Below are 20,071 nucleotides of genomic sequence, written 5' to 3' on the forward strand. Positions count from 1 at the left end.
TAATGAGATATTTCCCCTGTTTCAATTTTTTACTTCAATTAAAGGTTAGATTTTTGTGATTTTTTCTGAATGAAAGATCAAAAATACTCAGATACTTTTCTCCAGACCCTTTCGTTACATTTGCCACTGCACACCGCAACAAATAGCACAGCAGAAAATGTAAACTGCGGCTCAGTGACGTCCGATTCACAAAAGAATCGTTTGAGTAGTTTGAATCTTTTGATCACTTTGATTCTTGTGAATCTGTGGAGTCGGTTCAAAAAGGGGACTGAACAATTCGTTTGACGAATCGATTTGCGAATCTGAATCAAAATCACAAGGGGAAACCCTGACAGCAAGTTTTGTGTCTTCACTTCAGAATCTGAAGAGAGACCGTTCATGTAAATTAATCTGTGTTTTGGATAGAAATTAATAGATATGTTTGTGTCTATGAATGCTGTCAAATAGCCTACTGATGAAGTTCTGTGCGATAAGATTTGTTAAAATCTCCCGCCTTTCATTGAGATTTATTTATTTAGCCGTTAACAAGTCAACAAAATGCGGTTATCAGTTAAGTTACAATTATTTAACCAAGGTACCATGTGTATGAATCAATAATGACCAGAGGTGCTCATGAAAATATCTAACAATACATTTGCAGAACCATTTAACCTGAAATAATTGCTCTCTCCCTTTTTCTTTATTATAGTAGATGCAAATAATAATAATAATAATAATAATAATAATAATAATAATAAAAAGGGATAAGAATTTTGGTAAAAACATAAACAGAAATTAAAACACATTATTAACATTTTCACAACTGAACAACATCTTTACATTTCCTGAAGAAGATGGGGCTTTTGCCTGAGCAAAACTAGGATGTTTTGGTCATAGGCGTAGCTTGACATTTGAGCTAGGGAGGCCAGACTGTGCCAGTCATTTGTTAAATGCCCACTACTGTACTGGAAATGTATGGCAGTAATGAACATACAAATTCGTTCAAAAAAACACTTCACCCAGTGATAACTGGAAAACTGTGATTATTTAATCAAATGTGTTACTTACAATAATACCACATGCTGAAAGAGAAACCACTACAAGGGGGCGTAGTGCACTGTGCAAGTTAAATCAGCTCTGCTGGCAACCACGATGTCAGCTGATAATAATTATAACCAGAAGAAAAATGCTCATACAAATTTAGACCAATAAAGTTACCTCACAAAAAAACATTGTACCATTAAATCTGTACCAAATCATGTAAACACACAAAGACATAAAGTCACAACATTTGGTTTTTGGGGATGAAAATGCAGTGTCTTACCTAGTGAAGAGATAAAACCTTTTCTTTCGACCTGCGAAGGTATCAACATTTTTTTCTGATGAGAGAGTCGCTGTAATGTCTGCTTCAATGTGAAGAATTCCAAGAGCAGAAAACCTTTGTTCACTCATTGTTGTGTGTAGCCAGTTACGAATTCTCCGCAATGCTGAAAAACTCCACTCTGATGCCGCTGACCCGACTGGGAGGGTCAGTGCCAGCTGTAGAAGTTTGTACAGATTTGGATACGTGTCCTTTTTCACACTGTTTTGAAGATGTATCAATGAAACAGGGGTCACAGTGGCAGAGGCCTTAACAAGGTCCATCTCCGCTCTCACCAGAAGTTGGTGAATGCACAGTGGTTCAGCGTACTTCTGTAGATGTTCGATTCCTTCTTTTTCACATTTAAACACTGCAGCACATGCTTTTGCGAGGTCAATTGCCTCTCCTGTGAATCGCCTGTCAAGCTCGGAGATCACAGCATCCAACACAGGAAGATAGAGATGTTGTTGTATACTCCGTGCAGAGGATTGTGATGTTTCAGCCTGTGCTTCACCTCTGTTCTTTTCTCTATGGCCTAGTTAAGTATGTACTACATAGCTGTCACGGGGCTTTAGTCGCCCGCTTTCGTTTGCATGGAAGCAGATCGGGAGCATCTCCATGCTGTGCGTCCTCCAGCTCTGACACATTGTTTGATTGGCAGAATTCTTTCACTGTGAACCACACATCCTTCCATGCAGCGAGAGTACAACAAGTGGACTGAAGTGCCTTGTGTGCAACATGTACAATGCGCAGAAGGTCCTCAAATACAACAAGACAAGTAGTGAATTCAACTCTGTTCATGTGATCATAAAGGCCATTAGCCTCTATGGCCCATTTTTCTCCTTCATCTCACATTTCTTTCAAGGAGCCTGTAATTGCAGAGTAGTGTGTTTTAACAGAATTCACACATTGCCACTTACATGCCCATCTCGTCTCACTTGGCTTTGCGATTTCAGTTTGTTTCATGTTCAGGGCTTTCTGCATTTCATTGAAACTGTGATGATTAGAAGGCTCTGCAAACACTGCGTTTGTCAAGTACAGTACATTCAAGAATGTTTTCACAGTACGATTGACGGCGCAACATTCCACTAGGACCAAGTTCAGTTTGTGTGCCATTTAATGTATATACGGCGTGTATGGATGAACCTCTTTGATGTGTTGTTGCACCCCTGAAACCTGCCCGGACATTACAGAGGCCCCGTCATTACTCTTGGCAACGATCGGCATGTTTGTAAGTCCACACGTTTCCAGTCCTTTCCTTATTGCATCTACAGTTCCAACAGCATTATGGAATGCTGAACAATCAATAAAGCACAGGAATCGTTCTTTGATTTCAAGTTTGTCAGCATACAGTACCTCAAGCAAACAGATAGTTGTTGGGTTTTGGATGATTTTGCCTCATCAGCAATTACTGCAAAAAATCCAGTGTCTCAAACTCTCTCAGCAATCTGAAAATCCGAACTGGTGTAATTAAAATGGGTGGCATGCATCTTTTCAAACTCAGTGTCATACTTTGAAAAGAAACTACATACATCAAGAAAATTACCTTGAGATTCCAATCCTTGTGTATATTCCCTGTGTCCACGAAAGGGCAATCCGAGACGAGACAGTAATTTTATAATATCTGCATCTTTCTCAATGGAGTATTCCACCCAGGCATACTTTAAGTAATGAATGGAAAAGGCTCTCTTCCTGTCTCTGAAAGTTTTGGTTGAAAATTCTGATAAAACGGGCATCTCTGGGCATACCTCGTACTGACACAGAGAGGTGCTGTGTAGAACATTGAGCTGCTACAATGGGTGGGGCCCGCGGATCTCCTTGGTGAGATTGTCCGGGTCTGGGGTCATCCAACATGGCATCTTCGTCTGGCTGTTTTCGGTTAGGTCCAAAAGATTCCTCTGAAGTTGGTGGACTTTTTTAAGAAACTCCGAATATCCATTTATGCAACACAATATGCAAGCCGTTTAGCATAGACTACTGTTATCTTGACAGGCTACTAACCGCCAAAATGCAGATTCATCACGGGACAACTTCATACGCAAATGAGATTGGGTTTTGGGGTTAGTAAATTGAGTTTGATTGGATTTATTTTTAAATAAGATTAAAAATTGTATTAAAATACCTACATTATATAAATATTTATTTTGGAGTTAAAAATATCCTTTATTTGTGAAAATCTTTAGTAACATCTTTCAGCCATCTCCGCCCATGGTTTTGGTTGGTTGCCAGGATGCTGCTATGCAATTGCTAAACTATTCTCAGTGCTTTTTAGCGCATTGCTATGTGGTGCTAGGGTGTTCTGGATGGTTGCCAAGTGGTTACTGGTTACTGGAAAACAGCCATTATATTTTTACAATTTGGTGATACTAGTGGCACAGAGTTACACACTTTACCTTTAAATGAAATACATAATATGATTCAGATTAGGTTAATCTCTAAATTGTAGGAAAAATGTTGCCAGGTGATCTCCTTAATATTAGGAGAGGAAGTAAGCTGGATATCCTTAAATATGCAAAAGAGAGTTTCCTGTCTTTTATCTTTTCCCAGCAGCCTCATGTACTGTAGAAACTCTATACTTCATGCAGCGGTGTGTCTACACAGCTTTAAAATCCTCTGAGGTAAGATGCTGCACAACACAAAAGGACTCATGGGAAGGGAAGCCATAGCTCTATAAATACCACACTACTGTGCTCAATATGTTTAAACTATTAAGACAGTCTCGACTGACTTTTCCCATTACTAAATTAGCTCTCATAAGCCCTGTTGTGACAAAATATTTTGACCATTAACTAAGCTATATTATTTAAAGGTAAAGTATGCAATTTCTGTGACACCAATCAGAATTGCAGTTGGTTTGAGTGGCTGGAGATAACAACATTGGCTTAACAAGTTTAGGGCGGGACTACCTGTTTGCATGAACAAAGGCAGTGTTTGAGAGAAGAGAAGAGAAACAGAGAGAACTCTCCCTGCAAAATAAACCATAACATAACTTGACAATTTACTTTCCAATAGTTATAATATATGGAAACTTCCAAATGTTTGAAGCAATTCAGCATTTTAAAATATAAGCAAGGATAGAGGAAAATAAAATTATGCTGTGAGGGCAATTTTCAAAAACCACTGTATGCTTGACTGCTAGACTCTATCTTCTTAATTGACTGCGTTGCAGATTCAGATGCTGTTTAATGCAAATGGAAAACAACATAAAACTTGGAGCAACTGCCAACCAGACTGACTCTGACTACAGGAAAGAGATATATTTTTAGAAAAAAAGATCTGTAAGAAACAATCTGCGAAATCATCCATTACTTTGAATAAACAGAAGTGCTAACAGAAATCATTAGAAATATAATCAGAGGCAAATGCCTCATCTTGCCAGTATTTCTTTATTTATTTGTTTGTTTGTTAACATTAAAATGTTTCTCTAAACATTTTGTTACAGCATATGCTGACAGGTCGACCATCTGTTCTAGAAATAATTAGATGTGTTTGAGCTAACTGTGCATAGACAGAAATTCTTGACGGAGAGCAAAAGTAAAATCTCTCTCTCTCCCCCTCTCTCCTCCAAATTACTACTCACATATAGGACGCAAGTCAACGTGGTGCACAAGTTACTTTTATCTTCCTGATAAAAGTAAGCCCTCCGATCTCCAGAGCAATTTGAGAGATGTGTGTGTGTGTGTGTATGCGGAGGGGTCTTGTTTCATCCTAAAGGTGTTTATTTTGCGATAACAAATGGCTGACTGTACATTTTCTCGCTTGTTACATGGCTACTAAGCAAATTAATGAGTGGACATAAAATATTGATTTGCCTTGGAAGAAATAAAAATCTCAACAGCTGAAATCCATCTCCGGTTTGCGTCGGCGTTCTGTTGGTGTTTATTTTGTGAAAATGACCATCTGACTCCTCATTATCGAGACTATTACTAGGCTACTTGGCAGATAAATAAATACATTGACATGAAACATTGTTTTGAGTTTAAATTATTTGATTTCCTTATTTGAGGAAATCGCACAGTGATCCGAGAAGCACCGATAACCGGTCTGATATATCTTAATCCATGGATGTACGGTTGTTACTCAGATATATCAGACTGCTAGATGGTGCCATTGACCAATCAGAATCAAATATTCCAGAGTGCCGTGGAATAACGCTAAACAATGCAGGTCCACAGTGTGTTGTATGTTTTGAGGTGCTTGCAAAATACAATTTAAAACGTGTGAAACTAAGACACTTTTAAACCAAACACTCCACGAAGGCACGTTTTCCATACTCGCACGTAAAACAAGTGTCGCTCATGCTTATTGACAGTGGAGGATGAAACTGTGTCGGGTATTGAACCACAGATTGGCACGATGTGCTCATGGAAACAGGCTCAACCGTCACACTGAATATGGTAAGCTAAGGTCTATACAGTATATATAAATATATATATATATATATATATATATATATATATATATATATATATATATATATATATATATATATATGTGTGTGTGTGTGTGAAATATTGCAATTTATTAATATTACCATGAACTGGAGAAGATCAACAGTTTGAAAAATTATTGAATGTTTGGTTTTTAAATGTCTCCAATTTTGATGTTTTTTTTTTTCTCACATATACAATCTAAGTTGATTCAAACCAATCATTTACCTCACAAAACACATTATTGTTGGCACAAACCATGTGCATCCTTGCTGCAAGTAGTCTGAGTCAAATTGTTATTTTACCTTGTATAGTTTTGTTCATGTTTGTCATTGTCAAAGATGTCAAGCAGACTTTTGCAAGTCACAGAAAAATGTGCACCAAAATACAATAGAGTTTGATTGGACACACAATCTGACATCAACAAAGTATGGGAAGTGTTTTCTTCTCTCTTTTAAAAGTTGAAAAGCCTGTATTTCTTATGCTTTCTAAGCAAGATTATATGGTTAGTTGCATTTTATTATTTTCATTTAGCATTTTCCATAAAGACTTAGGCTGTAGTCCCTTTTTTATAGCCTATTCATACTTAATGTTAATGGAACAGTTCACCCAAAAAATTAGAATTCTCTTATCATTTACTCACCCTCATGCCATCCCAGATGTGTATGACTTTCTTTCTTCTTCTGTTCACAAATGAAGATTTTTAGTAGAATATCTCAGCTCTGTAGGTCGTTACAATGCAAGTGAATGGTGGCCAGAATAGGTGTGGGACATTATAGGTGTGGGTGAGAAACAGATCAATATTTAAGTCCTTTTTTACTATAAATTCTCCTCCCTGCCCAGCGGGTGGCAAAGAATGCACGAAGAATGCGAATCACCAAAAACAAAAGAGGAAGAACGTGGAAGTGAATCTAAACATTTATAGTAAAAAATGACTTAAATATTGATTTGTTTCTCGACCACACCTATTATTTTTTTTTCTGGTCTGGCCACCATTCACTTGCATTGTATGGACCAACAGAGCTGATATATTTTTCTAAAAATCTTTGTTAGTGTTCAGCAAAAGAAAAAAAGTCATACAAATCTGGTATGGCATGAGGGTGTGTAAATGATGAGAGAATTTTCGTTTTGGGGTGAACAATTCCTTTAAGTGTTAGCTTAATATATTTTTATTGATAACTTACAAAATTTATTTTTACAAATGGGTTCACTGAAGCACAGTTCTTCATGTAACAAGAAATGAGAGTCTAAGTAAGTTGAAGTTGGAAGTGATTCTCTCATTCTCCCCAAGAGAGAGATTCAAAAGAAAATTAATGATGCTGGTGAGTCATTCTCTCAGTGTTCTTTGCAGCAATGATGACAAGTGTGGATATCAGTCCTAGAGCTCCACCATGTGGTCATAAGACATATTGCAATTTTATCAATATTTTGTCCTATTATTAATATAATATAATATAATATAATATAATATAATATAGGTTAGGCAAGTCAAAACAAGTTTATTTACAGTATATAGCACATTACATATAGCCTTTAATGTTCATTCAAACTACTTTACATAGGCATAATAAAGAAGTTTTTTTTTTTTTTTAAAGTAATACATAAATAAACAAAGGCATATAAAAGGAAATTCAAAATCATTTAAAAACATAAATCAATAAGGAAATAAAAAATGGTAAAAGTTTAATTTAGAAATGGGTTCAAATGAATAAGGATAGAAGATGTATAAATAAAATGATATGAATTGATTTTAAAACATGTCTACTTATTAAAGTGTTGTATATTTTACACATAACACAACAGTAGTTGATCAGTAAGCTGTCATTAAACTGTGACTTGCAGTAAACTAATAACAGCAGCAGTCTCTTGAACCAATATCTTCTTCAAAGTCACAATGATGATCATTTCGAGGAGTACACTTTGCATGATTTATAACTACAACCATTAGATTTTTCAATCCAGATCTTTAACCACCAGGAGCATGATGTCTCAGTGTGGCTGGATGTCTCTTACAGGCAACACACTCCTGCCCCCATACTGAAGTGCAAACAGAGGCAGAGCTTCTCCTGTATGGAGACTCTGGACGGGGCCAAACTGTCTCATGTGAAACTGCAGAGCAAGTTTACGAGTCATGACCCGCAGGGCGAGAAACGATGCCAGCACCTCGGCCAGGAGGAAGGCCAGGTAGAGAGAGTGAACGGCCCACTCTAGAGGAAGGATGATGATGTCTTGATCAGTGATGAAGAAGAGGAGTATAGGCAGCTGGAAGAGGAAGGAGATCAGCCAGAATCCAGCTAACTCTGGAACCTAAAGAGACAGAGAAAAAGAGAAGAGGGTGAAGAGAAGTGAAAGAAGAAATGGTAACACTTTACAGTAAAGTTACATTTGTTAACATAAGTTAGCAACATTATTTAACATGAACTAACAATGAACAATACTTATTAAGCATTTATTAATCTTAGTTAATGTTAATTACAGCATATACTAAAATATTTTTAAAATCAAAAGTTGTATTTGTTAACATTAGTTAATGCACTATGAACTAACATGAACCAACAATGAACAATTGTATTTTTATTAAATAACATTAACAAAGACGAAAAAATGCTGTAAAAAAAATATATTGTTCATTGTTTGTTCACCGTACCTAATGCATTAACTAATGTTAACGAATGGAACCTTGTTGTAAAGTGTTACTAAATACATTCTGGTGACAGTAAATAACCATTACCATTATTATACTGTAATAACCACTAACAGTATAAAAACCCATTAAAGGGATAGTTCACCCAAAAATGAAATTCTGTCATTATTTACTCCCCGTCATGCCGTTCCAAACATTTCATTTGAAAGCTACAGCAGAGGGGATGATTTTCTGCAAAAAAAGACTTACATTTCATTTCTCACACAAAGCTATTGTATTTCTTCCAATGACTTAAAAACAAAGTGCACATATCATATGGACTATGCTCAGGGTTGGAAGGATTACTTTTGAAATGTATTCCACTACAGATTACAGAATACATGCTGTAAAATGTAATTTGTAACATATTTCTGTTAGATTACTCAAGGTCAGTAATGTAATCTAAATACTTTGGATTACTTCTTCAGCACTGGTAGATTTTTTCACTTGTTTTGATTATAAAAACTCTGCCAGTACAGTAAGACAAAATACACATTAAAAATTAGTTTTCTGAAAAACCTAAATATCTTATGCAGTGTTGTTTCTAAAACAAGATTAATCAAACTGATCTTGTTTTAAGGATTCTTAGATATTTTTACAGGAAAACAATACAAAAATTATTATCAGGAATACGATTTTTGCCCTAATATCAAAGGTCTTACTAGAAAAAAAGAAATGATGATCTAACGTGAATTTACTTGATAAAAAAATATGATCGTGCCTGGTAACATTCATGTAAAATGGCTAGAAATAGCATTTTAGCTCGTATGAATGTAACGCATCATAATAAAGTGTTTCACCACTGTTCAAATGCACTTTGGATCGCATCATTTATATGTATAAATGATTAACATCTGAAAGGACTAAATATTAAGTGAAACAAATGAAAATAAAATGCAAAGTAATCTCTTCAGTAATCCAAATACTTTTTGAATGTAACTGTATTCTAATTACCAATGATTTAAATTGTAACTGTAGTTGAATACAGTTACTTATATTTTGTATTTTAAATACGTAATCCCGTTACATGTATTCCGTTACTCCCCAACCCTGACTATGCTTTCATGATATATAAAATAATATATATAAATCATATATACTGTATAAATATATATATATATATATATATATATATATATATATATATATATATATATATATATATATTATAACTTTAACAAACTATATGATGCTTAACAGATGCTTAGTGTACATACTTATATACAGTAAATATTCATAAAAAAACTTAAATGATTTTTTAAATTAAGAACTAATATATTTAGTGTTATGTAATGTTATAATTTTTGTAAATGTTATTAATGTAAATTATTCAATTTCTCTTATTAACATACAGACATTATTAGGCCATAACCAGTATTCTAATGAATGATTTTACATTTTTCTTTTGGATTACCTTCTCTTTGAGGTTCCCCATGTAACCCAGATACACTCGCAACACTTCAAATATGCTGATCAGCACCATTCCTGTCACCAACAAGCACTGGTAATACGTTGGCAGTAAAGAGAACTGTGGAAAAAAGAGAGAGAGAATGAGATTCCCAAATTTCCACCCTTGCTGAATATTGCTTTAGAAAAACATAACCTTAGTTTGACCCAAAAAATAAAGCTTATCCAAATAGTATCATGAGAAGGTTACAAGGGGTTGCGAGAGGTTTTTCAAAGAGGGTATAATGGTCTTTCATTTCTTGAAAATGGAAATTCTTACATATGAATCACCATGATTTAGCCAAGCTTTTGAAGATACAACTTTAGAAATACTTGAACTTCAGAAAAGCAGGCGATCACAAAAGGGTGATTTAAAATAAATAAATAAATAAATAAAAGTTAAAATGAAAAATTCCCTTTTTAAAATTGTTTTCAGGTAGTTCAAAATGTTATCTGTCATAATCTGCACACCAATGCTACAAACATTGGCTGAGGATTTTCCTTAGTACTGGAGAGTTTTAACACATTAAAAAATTTCAAGCAAAAACAAAATAAAAATAGTGTTTGGCAGAATGTTATGAAACCCATCCTGATAATATATTTCCCCCCAAAATCAAAAGAAACAAAGAAGAACTTATATCTGACAATTTAACAATTTAGAGTAGAAATGTGGTTAATTGTGAAATGAAAATAACGTCAAAATGCAAACCATCTTAATGGTCATTCTCTTTACGCAAAATGTAATTTCTCTTTCTTCTAATTTTGAGCGGCGAAATGTGACCTGGATCTTTTTTCGTGAGATTCACCCCAAAATTCTACTAGTTTGTAGGCATAGAAAAGTGGTTATTCCTTCTTTCAATACTTAGATCCTCAGGATATTCTCATTTTTTTTATTTTTTATTTTTTTTTGGACATTTGGTAATACCATACAGATGGTATGATTGCAGAAACTAACTCAACACACCTTTAATTCCAGCATCACAACCTCAGAAATCCACCAAAAGGGGAAGAAGAACATGTTGAAATACAGCAACATCTGCAGTGAGAGATGAGACGAGACCTCACTGCACACTGGAGAGCAGAAGAGCACATGCTTGTTTGAAAGATCAACAGGTTTAAAGACCATTTAGCAAGGTAAGCAATCAATAATAATGTTTAATTAAACTGATTTGTTTCTTAAAATGTTTATTACAGATTGCTTTCCCCACCCTAGCTGGGGTAAATTGCATTGCTATTGCTGGGTTTACCACTTCTGTTATTGTAGAACCTATTATAAACACTGCAGAACACCATTAATGGTGAATTTATTGTTTCATATTTCTCTTGCAATGTGAGAAAGACCATCAGTGTGAAACATTTTTAGCATTTGATCATAGTTGCGGGAACAAATTTTTGGCAAGGGGTGCTGCAGTTTAGGCAGACGATTTACACATCATGCATGTGCAAGGAGGGCATCAGAGAACCTATCACTGTACACCCATTGTACAAAGAGGCCTCAGTTTGTTCCTGAGAGGCAGCAGATGCCCTAACCCTGCCCCCCACCCTAATACTAACCATATGGATGGGTACCCTGCAAGGAACAACTAGAGGCACCTTTCTTCCATTGCCATCACCGTACACACACACATACAAAATGCAATGGAACGTTTTCACCAGCAGTTAAGTCATTCAATAAGCCAGCCAATGCATTAGTTATATTCTACCATGTTCAAAAGTGTTGTCATGTCAGTGTGGATGAGAAATAACCATAAAACACATACAAATTGTTCAGACAAAGTAGCTTTTAAAATGAACTCATATGCTAAAATATTAAGATATTAAGAAATGTCCTACCTGTTACTTGAAGACCTCACATGTGGCCTTGAGCTCAGGGGTATTGCTAATAAATGTCTTCATGAGATTTTCAATATCCAATGATTTATGTTAAACACAAACAAACATCAGAAGATTAAGTTTTTGCTCAGCTGAGGTTTTAGTGCTTTCCGTAGGGCGACGAATCACAAGAACACAAAGCTCTAACCTGTACTGTTTTTTGTTTATTATAATTTCAAAGGATGAGCTTACGCATGAGTAAAGGACAATATTCTTGATCTTTTTCTTTTTTTTTTTTTTTTGCTTTTGTGCAAATAAAAGGAAAAAAAGGGAGGATAAAAAGTTCACTAGTGCCCATCACCACCACAGGGTTCTTTCTTCAGTTCGGCAGAGCCCTGCCCACAAGCATGACAAATCTCTCCAAAATGGGACACAATTTTTATTAGCGTAAATTATATGATATTTCGTTGATACTGTTTTCCAGTCTTGCTCACTAGGAGGTGCTTCAGCACCCTCAGCACACCCCTTCCCACTCCTTTGCATATGATCTAGACAAGGTTTAAAGTGCTTTGCATTGGCTTTGGTAGACGCCTTACCTTCATTATCCTGATAAGGATCCCTGAAGTCTCCACTGTCTCTCGTCCTGTTATTTATAAACACTGACCCACTTATATTAGCCAGACCTACTCTCAGATTCTGAGGAATAGGTGTGTAAAACACAGGCATGGCAGACTACATTAAACACTCGAACAGTCAGTCATGCAGCTCCCTTTTGGTTTGTGCAGTTTGAGATTAATTGGTGCCATCCAAGAGCTAACCAGATTAAATCCAAGGAAACAGATGGAGTCTGACAGCAGATTAAGGCTGTCACTCTTACAAAAATGTACCATGGTAACCATAGTTATAGTTATTGCTGCTATAAAAATGAAGTTAAATAAATGAAACATATTAATAAATATTATATAATTTGCTAATAATTTATTAGAATTGAATTCTAAAATATATATGTGTGTGTGTGTGTGTGTGTGTGTGTGTGTGTGTGTGTGTGTGTGTGTGTGTGTGTGTGTGATGATAATATATAGTATTAATTAATATTATTGATTATAAAAGAAACATGTTCACGGTTATTTATTCATTTAATTTTTACGTTGTTATTTTTATTTATCATTATTTTGTACGGATTTATTGCTGTAATAAAATGAATTGGGTATTAATTTTAAATTATTATTTACACATTAATTATTAATTATAAAATAAATATACACTGTTATTCATTTTATATGTATTATTTTATTTTGTTATTTATTTAGTTATAATTATTATTTATGTATTTATTGCTGTAATAAATAAATTAAATTAATGAAAATTTGTGACTAATCGTTAAAGCTGTCAGAAATAATTATAAGCCTAATTGTTGAATTTTTCTTTCTAAAACAAATTGTCTCAGCAAAATTAGCTCTCAAACAATAGAACCACTAATTGAGAAGAACTGCTTTACATTTTATCATTTTAATCCGAATTCAAGCACAATTCTAGACCCGGAAAAACTGGCCTTACAAAATGTACCATCATTACCATAGTTTCTGCCAAAATATCAGTTACTACAGCTGAGGTTACCAGTGTAAAACCATTAATTTAATTTAATGGCCCTCTTCAAGTGGGTTTGTGAGGGTGTTTGTGTAATTGATTTCCTTTGTAAAAATGAAATAGACTCATAGATGTTCAACAATCATTCAATTCAAATATTTTATAAAAGTTTATTTTAAAATCCCAAAACTGTTGAGATTAGGACAGTGGTACACCAGACTGCCTCCAGCCATCTGTGTGTCAGTCCAGAGTCTGGCTTTGTTTCTAAACCCTGGGATTCTGGACGTCATTAATCGCAGGCTGCAGTACCGACAGTAACCGGCAGATGTCACAGTTCGTCCCGCGACGCTCCGAGAGGGAAATGTTTGAACTCCTCAGGGACCTCCTCGCCTTTCTGTGACCTCTTATAGAAACCAAGAGAATCCAGCAAGCTGCTGATCTCATCTGCCTTCATATTCTTCACAGGAACAACCTGAGGAAGGCACAGATTAATGTCAGAGTAGTGAAAGATAAAAATACTTAATACCAACCTACTTGCACAGTCTCTGAATCATACAATTCAATTTCTGTCATGAAAACTTTTTCTTAATCTTCCAACATGGTTGCCCACAAGCAGTTTTTGTTACACATTAATTAATACATTTATGTAATTATAGATTATGTATTTTAGTTTACATAATTTAAAAAAACATTATATTATACAATAGTTTATACTAATTACCAAATAAATAAACAAATGTATGAATGAAAATAGGCTACCTTTTAGATTATGAAATAAAGTGTAACATTAATATAATATTAGTGTGGGGAAAAAATTCATTTATTTTTTATATTAATTTAATACTATTATTCATGTCACAATGGTGGGCCACAAGATGTTTTGCTACACATTCTTAAATAAATGAATATGTTCTTAATGAGAAAAGTGCATATATTGTGTCCCACCTTAATATAAAAATATATTAAAAAAAATTAAAAATTTAAAAAACAAATTTGCATACAAATAATATAGTGTTATTCCAAAAACCAGTAAGATTTCATGATATGTTTTACCTTCACCTGCTCATCCTTATAGTTGTAGAAAATCAGACGTGGATTTTTATTCTCTCCTGAATCATACTCCAGGTTATGACTTTAAACAGTAGGCTAAGGTTAACAGCACTAGGCAAATGACCTTTGAAGTCACGAAGCACATGGCTGTGGCCTCTAAACGTTTAAACATATGGCAGCACAAAAACAGCACACAGGGCTTGTAAAGTTGTTACCAAAACGACTTATACGAAATTGAATATATGGTGTACTGACGATGACAAAAGAAGACTTAAAAATATGCTATAAATCTGTGACACCTTCCCTCCCCCAAACTAAATCTATAAAAAGACAATAGTCCCATCTCTGGAGTGAAAATCACAGGAAAAAACATATAAATAAATAAAATCAGAGGGAATTTCAAAGGCAATGCATGAAAATGTCAGGATACTATAATGCCAATCGCTCCATCAAGAAATTGTAGAGCTCTGGCATCTTCTTTATGGATCATCCGACCACACTGGGAGCCTGGAAATGGACAGAGTAAAGATTTACAATCAGCACTAAGTAAAATGAAAAAAAAAAACCACCAACAACAACAACAACGAATGGTTTAACCAACTAATCAACTAATGGTGTTTTCCTCCAAAAAAAACTAAAACTTCAGAAAACGCTCTCCTTAAGCGCTTAATTTGGAAAACGATGACGTTAAAAAACTGAAAGTGGAGTTTTCAAACTTCTGGACATGACCTAAATGTTCTATAAGATATTTTCAACACTGTAACATTTACAGCCTTAAAGGTGCACTCGAGCCTTTGTTTGTGTTGTCTTGGAGTTAAACTGACACCTAGGGGCCTGGATGCTGCATCATTCAAACGCAAAAGTTTTCGGTTAAAGATGCCATCGCAGAGAATATGAATCACTATTCATAGTCAGCCATGATTAATTTAATCCATGAGTTAAAGTGTCCAATATCAGGGTAGTTACTGAGATTAAAAGAGTAGTATTCGTCTGGTCATTTGATCCTAACATGGCAGCCCCAGTGAGGAGACCCCCTCCATGTAGTATAAAACCACTTTTATAAGGTTACTGATATGACTGGAGTCCTTATCTCATGTGAGTGGTCATGATTTTATACATATGTTTCAAAAATGTAAAAAAAAAAACAAAATGACTGAGTGCACCTTTAAATGAAAGGTGCTGTAATATCTTAGCATTCTGAAGCTTTCACGTGACAGAGCCAAAAATAATTTACAAAATGCTGTATAAAGGCAGATTTAAAAGAGTATAACTTGTCACCCCACAAAACATGTCAACTTCCCAAAAGTATTTCTTGTCAACCACCCATGTCTATTTGAAAAATTGTCCAAACTTCCACTGAGCACTCACCAGCAGTTTACCTCTGGCTATGTCAAGCTGTTCCTCCTCAGCACTGCTCTCTGAAACATTTTCAGCACTTCTGCCTGTGGCACACAGAGTCAACAGGGCCACCAGTGTGACCCACATACTGCCGTTGGGGTGGAAGACCTCCATGCAGCCAAAAGAGATTGAGGTCTTTGGTGAAATTAGGGTTTTTGCAGTAGATATGGGCAGGCTGATAGATATCCACTGGCATGTGGCAAAGTCTGATTGGTCGATTTGTTAGATTTTGGTTGAGAGAAATCGAGAAAAACATTAATTAAAAGAAATGATTGTTTAAACAGCACTTGAAGTCAAGAAATGCATCCTGTAACAAAGGAAACCCAAGACTGTAATTTGCTTGAAAAAGTCAAATGTTCTCTAAAATTTGTTACATTTGAATTTTTTTTTTTTTTTTTTTCATTATCAGAGTTTTGTGGCCTCTGGGCAGCTGCAGCTGCATCCGATTCTCCCACCATTTACCAATGAAGAACTTGCAAATGCAAACTCCAACAGCTACTGTGTAAACAATGTTCTTATGAAGTAGAGTTTCAAGTTAGTCACTTAAATCTTATTTGAATTCACAATGCTCCTTTATTCCTATCAGTGGCAGATTTCGGCATAGGCACTATGCACTAACTGACACCAGTATTTTAGAGGCAACACATAGTAAATATAGTTTATTTTTTGTAAATGTGGGGGTCCAGATGTTTTTTAGTCAAATTTAAGTTGGTTGTATTTAATCATTACTCTTACATGGATTTATTATTGCTTATTGATTTATTTATTTTTTTAAATCATTACTTGACAGTCTGTTTGCGGTGTTACTTTAACAGGTGAAAATACCATAGACACCATGTCTTCAAAAAGACAACATGTCCTTTTAACTAACTTGTTAGAGACCACATGAAATAGTCAGCCATAAATTACATCAACCCTGGTGTTATCTATCTTAAGGCGGCATATTTCAAAGCCTGAATCAGTTTGTATATGAAAGTGTCTTTTCGTTTAGGCCAGGGGTTTTCAAAGTCTTGGACATTAATCCCCCCACCCCCCCCCCCCTCCGGGAAATTTACAAGACTGCACCCCCCTTAACCCCCAATTTTTGTTTTTACAAACATACATAATGTCAAATAGGCCCGTCAAAAATTAAATATGGCACTACTCTAAATAAGGTCTATTCAGGTGAACTGTTTCTTTAAAGGGATAGCTGCACTGATTTTAGGTCACCTATTGAGGGCGACAATGTTTCAGGATGGAGTTTTGGCACCGTTTGGGGAAAAGTGCTTCCAAAACGCTTGCCACAGACAATTATGCTTCCAATGAAAATAAACCATTCTCCATTGGAATGCTGCAGGAAAACCATCATACTCTATCATCCACAGGCGAAGCTGGGGTCCCGTCTTTCTGTCTCTCTACAGCTGTGGCCAGGCGCTGTTGTGTCAGATGACAGAGTCGTCCCCATCTAAAAAGACACAGATTTTCCCTCTTGACCCATGTAATTCTGTGAAGATGTAACAAAACAATCAATCTGAGTCTTGGGACTAGGTGAGATTAAACACAGCTTTGATTGGTCGGATAGAGTCTTAGTTTTAGCAATAGAAGCATTATTGTGTATGTGTTTGAGTGTGGAAGAGAAAGAGGGGAAAAGAATTAAAGTTTTTCCCATGATATTTCCCACATGTGTTTTAGATCTTTTAGCAAACTTTTAAGTCATCATATTTTATTAAAACCATATACAGTGGCCCCAAAAAGTATTTGCCAACTTTAGCCACACTTGAAAATGTTTGAATGTTTTGTATCAAACCAAGTGCCATTGTTTTTTTTTTGTTTTTGTTTTTTTTTTACAAAAAGTTAGGATTTAAATGATAAAACAACAGTTATACTGTCCAAAATGAAGACCAAATGTACTAAGGCACTTTCTGGTTGTCAAATATTAGGGAAACATGTCCTTAGTAAATGTGATGAACTACTGTGGTTTCTGTGGAATTTATACATCCATCCACTAAAAGTCCCCTTGGTACCAGTCATTGCAGAAAAGTTAGTTCTGAGAAAAGGTCTGGTATTATTTATCTGCAAATGCCACTTGCACATTTGCATATTTTTATATCTAATACAATGATATTAATTCAACTCTACAGTAAGTGTGACTTGAGGATCCAAAAGTGTCCACGTCAACGTGCACATAAGATCTGTTGCGCTCACACTTGCCAGCATGCTGTTTTACAGCAGCACCCATAATAAGCAGAAGCCATTTCCTCCACCGGATCCTTTGGACTCTCGTCCTCACTCGCTCTCTTTTTTCTCTCTCTATCCTGCCTCTCTCTTGTTTTTCTCCACACTCAGCATTTAGGTGCTTCCCCCTGTTTCCAAAACAAGCACAGTTTGATCTTGGACGTCTGGATCCTTAGGGCATACACACACACTTACTGACATAAACTCACTCTTTCTGTTTTTTTGTTTTTTTTTAAATCTATTGGTTTTTATTATTATTATTATTTATTTATTATATATTTATGTTGTGTGTTTTCTTATCTTTTTTCTTTATTTTTTATTACATTATGTCATATTTTCTAAGTTCATTTAAAATGATATAATCAGATACATACAGTAAATTCATTAAGACAAACAACTTTTATATAATAAAATTGTAAATAAATTATTATTGTAACATTGCTAAAAGGTTGCATTAGTAATAAATACATAAGAATATGTAAAAAGTATTGTTCATTGTTAATTAATGTTAACTATTGCGTTAACAATTGTTAACATTTCAAGTTGCATATTATGACATTAGTTAATGCATCATGAACTAACAAAGTACATTAGCATTTCAATTTCCAAGGGTTATAAATGCGGTATAAAATCATTGTTCACTGTTTATTCATGATTACTAATGCTTAAACTAATGTTAATGATTAGAACCTTCAAAACAATGTGTTTTTCAGTTATTTTAACCAAAACAGTCTGAAATGACTGTGTACTGTAAATTTATGTTGTTAAATTGTCAAAAACTCACTCACACGCATGCACATTTTGTTTCTAACTTTTTTATTTTTCGCCAAAAGTGATTATTTATTTTTGGCAACGCTAAATTAGTTAACCCAAGATTTTAGGTTCTGTTTTATTGAGATGATGATTAAAAGAGAATTATGGAAGTTTCAGTTCAGGTTTATATATTTAGATTTCTAGGGTAGATTCGCACGAGTGGGGATGACATCATCAGTCTGGATGCAGACTGCAAACTGTCTGGACGGCAATCATTCACATACATAGACGGGGAAGGCCCAAAGCTGATCGCATATAAGATAATGGAGGAAAGGCAGAAAAAGAGAGAAGTGTGGATTGCCACCATTGCAGATCTACCCTTGTGCTGTAATCCAAGTCTTCTAATGAAAACCACATGCTTGCTGAAATAGCAGGGGCCCAGAGAGAGAGAGAGAGAGGGAGAGAGAGAGATGCAGAGAGTGAAGAGGGGGTGTGAAAGATAGAGCAACAGGATGTAGACACAGCTTTAAAGGACACAGACACTTTTTAATGAATCCAGACTGTGGTCCTCTTAGATCCTGTGAGCAAAGGGAGATTACGGGTTCATAAATGGAAGTTGCATATATATATATATATATATATATATATATATATATATATATATATATATATATACATACATACACACTACCGTTCAAAAGTTTAGGGTTACTTACTCATTCTTTATTTTTTGTAATTTTTTCACATTTTTTCACATTTTAGAATAAGAGTAAAGTCATCACAACTATCGAATAATAGAAATGGAAATATGGGAATTATGTTGTGACTAAAAAAATCTAAATAATTATCAAAACTATGTTATATTTTAGCATCTTCAAAGTGGCCACACTTTGCCTAGATTTTGCAGACATTTTCTCAACCAACTTACTGAGGTATCACCCTGGGATGCATTTTAAACAGTATTGAAGGAGTTCCTATCTATATGCTGGGCACTTAGTGGCTGCTTTTCTTAATTATTCGGTCCAAGTCATCCATTTCAAAAACTTTTTTTTTTTTTTTTTTTTTGTAAATAAACTTTTAGTTTTGTAATTAAATAAATGTATATGTTTGCACAATTATATTTTTGTCTACAAAACTAATTTCAAATATTTAAGCATACACCTTCAGATCAAAAGGTTTTTAAGATCACGAGAAACATTTCAGGCAAGCGACCCCAAACTTTTGAATGGTAGTGTACACTGGCAGCCAAAAGTTTGGAATAATGTACAGATTTTGCTGTTTCAGAAGGAAATTGGTACTTTAATTCACCAAAGTGGCATTCAACTGATCACAAAGTATAGTCAGGACATTACTGATGTA

The 20,071-nt window shown here is 34.9% G+C and overlaps 1 protein-coding gene and 1 pseudogene across 1 annotated transcript; both read right to left on the reverse strand.

The window, feature by feature from the left end:
• Positions 1–7,389: 7,389 nt before the first annotated feature.
• Positions 7,390–12,489, reverse strand: zgc:112294 (transmembrane protein 17A). Its single transcript, XM_051693181.1, has 4 exons — positions 12,307–12,489; positions 10,863–10,969; positions 9,867–9,980; positions 7,390–8,076 (listed from the first exon to the last, which is right to left on the reverse strand). Exons 1-4 carry the CDS (start codon positions 12,434–12,436, stop codon positions 7,759–7,761), a joined length of 669 nt encoding a protein of 222 aa, XP_051549141.1. The 5' UTR covers positions 12,437–12,489; the 3' UTR covers positions 7,390–7,758.
• Positions 12,490–13,458: 969 nt separating this feature from the next.
• LOC127438043 (selenoprotein M-like) lies at positions 13,459–15,911 on the reverse strand (annotated as a pseudogene).
• Between the last annotated feature and the right edge of the window lie 4,160 nt (positions 15,912–20,071).

Source organism: Myxocyprinus asiaticus, chromosome 4, assembly GCF_019703515.2.
Source record: "Myxocyprinus asiaticus isolate MX2 ecotype Aquarium Trade chromosome 4, UBuf_Myxa_2, whole genome shotgun sequence".
In the NCBI taxonomy this organism is placed as follows: Eukaryota; Metazoa; Chordata; class Actinopteri; order Cypriniformes; family Catostomidae; genus Myxocyprinus; species Myxocyprinus asiaticus.

Bases quoted from the DNA above. Each gene is read 5' to 3' on its own strand.
- zgc:112294 (XM_051693181.1), bottom strand. From the start codon at position 12,436: ATGCCTGTGTTTTACACACCTATTCCTCAGAATCTGAGAGTAGGTCTG. The intron at 9,981-10,862 runs GTGTGTTGAGTT...TTTTTTCCACAG, and splicing joins TTGTGATGCTGGAATTAAAG to TTCTCTTTACTGCCAACGTA. The intron at 8,077-9,866 runs GTAATCCAAAAG...CTGTCTCTTTAG, and splicing joins TGGGGAACCTCAAAGAGAAG to GTTCCAGAGTTAGCTGGATT.